The sequence below is a fragment of the Echinococcus granulosus genome, assembly GCF_000524195.1.
Source record: "Echinococcus granulosus chromosome Unknown EG_S00360, whole genome shotgun sequence".
Taxonomy (NCBI): Eukaryota; Metazoa; Platyhelminthes; class Cestoda; order Cyclophyllidea; family Taeniidae; genus Echinococcus; species Echinococcus granulosus.
In genome coordinates, this window is record NW_020170740.1 from 5,843 (window position 1) to 11,754 (window position 5,912).

A 5,912-nucleotide genomic window follows, 5' to 3' on the forward strand; every position below is an offset into this window, starting at 1 on the left:
GAGCTGATAGCGTTATCCTGACCTAGTAGGGTCCTGAATTTACTTTAATTGATCTCGCCAACTATTGGTTAGAGAAACTAGCTCACGATGAAATGCCTTGATGGGTATCCAATGAGATATGTGTGAAGTCTCGACCTTGACACTTGCTACTTTGTCTCTGCTCTGTAACATCAAGCTGTATTACTTCTTCTAGATTCCAATTGTTTTATTTATTCCTGTTATTGCAGTCATCAGGCAATGTGGCTGGAACAGTCACACTTGTCGATGTTGTGATGGGGATAACTTGCACCCTCAGATCCCATTCTCATTCCACTTCCAATACTTTCCAGTTAAAGAGAGTCGTGCTCTAACACCTTTCCTCCTGATTGGCTCATATCAAGTATAGGTACATTTTCGCTGCCAGTTTGCTTACAATAGCTCCAATGCGGCCAAGCCTCAGTAGCCGGTTGCGATAGCAACGCGTAACTACCATTACTAGCGCACGGACTCACACGCAGGCAACCACTAGTAGCTAGCCGTCAGGCACGTACATAACCACTGTATACCCTTTCACTTATTCATTACTTTGGAGTCGTGTCCATTGATAATCTGGCAGTGAGCTGCGTACGATCCAGTCTACAAGTATATAGGCAAAACAGTGCGAAAAAATGACGAAAAGAAATTCGGTGTAGACAATCGTCGAGGCTCAAACTGCTGCAGGTACTCACAGTCCTGCTTACACTGCTATCTGCTCAAAAGTGCAAATCTGAGTTTAGTGACACGGATGACGGGTGGAGAGTGGAATGTCCGACTTTTGCGATGGAAACTTGGAGCAGATGAGTCGATGCCAGAAATACACAAACTCCATTCTGTCCATGTGTTCAATGTATGCGAAGTCCAACTGATTCGTGTCTTTACTGAAGGACATTTTTTGATGAACAAACGACACTGTTCCATCTGCATTTCAACTGTCCGAATTTGACAAGGTGCTGTGATGAGGACCACACGGCCTATGCATGAAGGATTGGAGACCAGTTCAAGCACTTCAACCTGGAGTCCGTGACTGGCAATCGCTTCAAATATACCAGCATCACCTCTGGTTTCCTGTCATCCACTGACTTGGAAATCTGCACTCGTTTGCTAGACTTCAGGTCTGTTTGCCCGATCGTCTGCTGAGCACAGGTGAGCCAAAATCCCTCTACTATGCTGTAAACAACAACATCATCAACGCTGTATTCACGCTTGGCTAACCTCAGGCATGATACCTCGTTGGTTCAGTGAAGCGACAGAGACGTTTACCAAGTCCGTACTTCACCTCAGCCCAACCAGGTCACGCCACATGTACTGAATCGCATTACACGTGGTCGCAGTCACAATTCACCTATGCATGCGAGGGTGAAGAAAGTGTAACTATGTAGAACGATCAAGAATTTGTCAAGAAAATAAACATTTCTAGAAGGTGGAAACGGGAACTTTTACTAAGAATGGAGCCACCACCTGCATCTCTCTATTCTTCCCTTCGAAAAGAAGTGGTAGATCGGCATGGATCTTTACCTGTGTTTCGTTCAATGAAGCAGAGTCCATAGGTGGAGGCGGTATCCGAAAAGTGTCCGGTGGTGTGTTCATCGATAAAGCAATATTTTATGTTGCTGCTTCCCCAATGTATGGTACACGCGGCTGACCGCAGGACTCATTTCCCATATTATTGCACAATGACTTTTCTAAATTTGTGTAGAATTTTCCACAGGAGTATCGAAGGTGTTCCGACTGCTAATCGGACAGACTTGAGGCAGATGACCTTTGGAATCGTTGCACAACAATACGGTCATCATTGTGCCGATCGAAGAAAGGGTCTTCTCCAGTATCGTTCGGCTGGTGATTGGCGGTTGCGTACAGGATCATTCCCAGTCGTGCGAGTTGTTTGGGCATTGCGAGTAGTTCGTGTGGTTTAAAATGTCAGCAGAGATTCTTGTAAGATATTGGCTGTGAAATTGACAGCCGCTAACCTCTCCAGCTGACCTCTCCACTTGGCCGTTTGCTTGAGGATCACACATAGACATTCGATTTTGCGACATGACATATTGGCATGAATAGCAATAGAACTCCGCCTAAGTTAAATGTGTTCCGTTAACCCTAAGTCACCTAGGTCTTTGGCAGTCTCCGGTGACTAGGCAGGTGGAGTAGCACTTGTGGCGTCTTCATGACTGCAGGTGGATGTGGGCATAACAGGTGCCATCTCCGGTTCCTCTAAACAGGCATCTAGCAGAACAGTGCGAGTGATATCAACGATTGGTCCAGTGAAGTGGAGGTGTAGCGTTATGTCTAACATAACTCTGTTTGAGGTCAAGCTACGGTAGTCAATTTCTAAGAATTCTTCGCCTTCCTTCGACAATACCGACTTGATGCTTCTGAGGTGTTTGCAACCCAAGTATACCTTTCTCTTTGACTACCTGGAGGTTTCACTGTATTGCCGGTCTGCGAACATTCTAGGGAGTCATCATCTAACTCAGTCCTCTTTGAGTGGTCCAGATCCACTCTAAGTTGCTCTAAATCCTCTCTTGACTACTTAAAGGCCAAAGCTAATCAGTTACCGCAATTAAGTGCAACTGAAAGCCCTCACTGAGGCGTAGTCTTAATCTACGTCAGTCTCTCTTCTGATAACCAACAAGCCCACGCAAGTTAACCATGTGTGCTTTGCACACTATTTCTTCCATCAACATAGCCATCAACTCAGGAATCTTAATCTATCACACATTCATTTAGAAGTCTCGACAGAATGCAGACACTTTACCATAAGAACTGAAAGTTATCAGATCGGAATACCACTTCGAGGCAACTGCTGACACAGCCTTCTTGCAATTCAAATTTATTGCCATAATTACGTAGAGGAGAGTGGATTCAGATCCTCTGAAAAATAACTGTACTCATACTTATGTAAGTAAGTGCGGATGCAGATGTTTTGTAGTTTGATCCATTTTTGGGTTACGCAAGTGAGGTGTGGTACAGTTTTCTAGTTATTAATATAAACTATATGCATATGCATGTGAGCACATACGCAGATTTCTTGTGACTTGGATTGACTTATTCAAATGTGAGAGGTCGTGGAAGCAGTTTTATTCCGATTTTAACTAACTTCACCGTGTACATGAGAGAACGGAAATGCAGCTTCCATGGTACGTGCATAGAATGCCTGCATTGGCTTTTAAACAAAATAGAAATTCCATGGGATGCATATCTAAGTTCCGCTTATGTAATTGTGTGTGAATGCTGATATTCCGCTATTTTAAATCAAATATATGTGCAAAAGTAGGCTAAAATGCAGATTTCGCATTTTACGTCTATTACAGGCCTGTGTGAGTGGGAGTGAATGCCGAGGTCTCGAGAATCAAATCAACTGTATGCGAAAGCCTGTGAGTGTGGACTCAGATTTGTCGTGATTTTGTAGCACGATTCTTGTTTGTCTACTCTTCCCTGACCTTCATACCCCTAGATCGAAGGTGCTGATTGGGTTGGGACATGCAAATAGGTTGGAGTCGACGGAAACAGGCACAGGTATATGAAGAGTGGGACCCTGAGCTCTTAGGCTGATTCGGGTGACTCTGACCACTCCTCAATCACAACTGTATACATTTAGAAATGGAATTAGTCCAAAACGCTACTTTCTGGTGACGCATTTCGATCAAGTAGGCGTAAATTTGAGCTTGAATGTAGATTTTTTGCTTTTCTGAAGATGTTCTACACATGATAGTAGGTGTGAATTCAGACCGCTTGCTATTTGCGTCGATTATGTGGGTAGAACAGTAAGAGTGGACTCAGACTTCTTGTGAATTATATCAGTTATGCACGATGGCCGAGTTATTGCCGTTTAACTTGATCATGTGAGTAGCAAAATGAGTGTGAAAGTAGGTAGCGAATGCTGTTTTCTTGGGATTTCAGTCCAATATGAACTTGTGCAACTGAGAGTAGACAAAAATATCTTACAATTTACGTCGTGCGCAAACGTTTCGAATGGAGTATGTATGCAGATTTCTTGTGATGATGATGTGCGTCCAGCAAAATAAACGTGAATGCCTTTTCATTTTCATTTGCACTGCTTAACTTCCTAGGCAACTGCAAGAGATTGCAGTTTTCTTTTTTACTTAATTGGGTTATACCTGTATGCAAATGAGCATGAATGTATGAATCTTGCGCTTTACCTCGTCAGTATGCTGTCTATGTAGGCATGAATGCAGATTGTTAGTGATTTAAACCTAATATTCACATATGTAACTGAGGGTAGATGTGAGTAACAATTGAATCACATTGGTTATATGGGCATGGAATTAAGGGAAATGCAGTTCCCTTGTGGTCTTGAACAATCATGCGCGCGGTCCTGCGACGTTGAAAGCAGTATTCCTGTGATCAAAGTCCATTACGTCCATACATAACGTGTAAGATAAAGCAGTTTCTTACAAAAATATTGAGCAAATACCTAGAGATGTAAGCATGAGTGCATATACCTTGTGATTTTATTCATTTTGAGAGTAAGAAGGTGCCAAAAACATCCCCAATTCCCTTCTTGTACAGCTGATTCGAGTTTATTCCTCTTTCTCACCCATTTGAATTCACTTGACTTACTAGTTAACTTGTTACGAAGTCGCCTACTCCATTTCAGCAACATAAACCACTTTTTGTCCAATTTACTGACCCACACTTATCCGCACCAACGGGCAAAGTAATGCCATGAATGCCATCAGATGACACTCGCTATGGGCATCATACATGTGTCCTGTGTTTTACCATCACTTACGCAAAACTAATTTCGTCCAACTGTGTCTGAAAAGCAAAGCATATTTGGCAAAACGTTTTCTGCTGGTAAATTATTAGTTCAACAGTGGAAATTGCACTTTGATTGAGTAAATGATGCATTATTAGAAAATTAGCAATTATTGCTCAGACATTGTATTCACCCAAGTCCTACCAACAAAGTTAAGCAGAACCCCGGACCTCCAAATGCCCAGTGTTGCTTATTTTTATAAGCTAAAGATATGAGCATCATTGTTTTGTACTTCGAGATCATAACTTGCTGTTGGGAGACAAAATTCACTTGAGACCTAGAACTTGAGTTATGGGGCTACATCGGGCATATGCCGAGGTCAGGTTCCTGCAAGAACCATTCAAGTGAAGCTTTAGTTTGACGCGTACAAGTGAGATGACACCAAAAAGGCACTACGTGCAGTGACAAGTCAGGAAGGTGAGCTGTTGCCATTACTCAGCTTCTGTTTTGTGGGTAGTCATAACCCACGCAAAGTCAGTAGAGAAGATGGCAAGTAAAGTGCTTTGGCTATGTTCTCAACCACATGCAGTGATGGAGTTTCCTGTGAACGAGTTCATCGAACCTACGGAAGCATGCGATGTTTAGGCCGGTTTAACAGGTTAAGCAGTTTAAAGACGGTTATATGCCTGGCAGCAAATATTTAAATCTTGGTTTTTTTGTGCTTAGACCACGAAAGTAGTTCTCAGATTCTGCATGCTGAATTCTTGATACTGACATCATGACTACAATCCGAAATGCATACAGAACTGGGTTCGCGACCAGCAACAGTGACACCTTGCAGATTGGTACACTTAACAGACACTGGGCATCAAAGTCCAGCTCCCTTCCTGACCATCGGAAAGTTGAATGTTGTGCTGGTTTGTAGGGCAGGTTTATTGCTGAAAAGATCTGGATTCTCTAAATTTCGTAATTAGATGCGATGGAGTCTGAGAAGATCTCTTCTTATCTCGATCAAGACTACTATCAAACAGTGGGAGCACATGGCGTTTAGCCCTACATTACCGATGCCGATGTCTCACCGTAAGAGATTTTTCTTTGTTAGCTAAGCTTTTGAAATGACGTATAAATGTTATGGAAGGCAGTTGGAGTTTCTCGACTATCAAATGCCTTTCGAAAA

At 42.7% G+C, this 5,912-nt stretch overlaps 1 protein-coding gene across 1 annotated transcript in view; it reads right to left on the reverse strand. All coding sequences in view use genetic code 11, as the record gives it.

Moving 5' to 3' along the window:
• The window catches only part of EGR_11071 (UDP-GlcNAc:betaGal beta-1,3-N-acetylglucosaminyltransferase), a gene marked incomplete at both ends in the record, with an annotated part of 1,788 nt that extends 1,617 nt beyond the window's left edge, over positions 1-171 (reverse strand). Inside the window, one exon of the mRNA XM_024500320.1 lies at positions 44-171. Coding sequence (XP_024345267.1) covers positions 44-171 — 128 coding nt within the window. The remainder of the gene's footprint in view (positions 1-43) is intronic.
• Between the last annotated feature and the right edge of the window lie 5,741 nt (positions 172-5,912).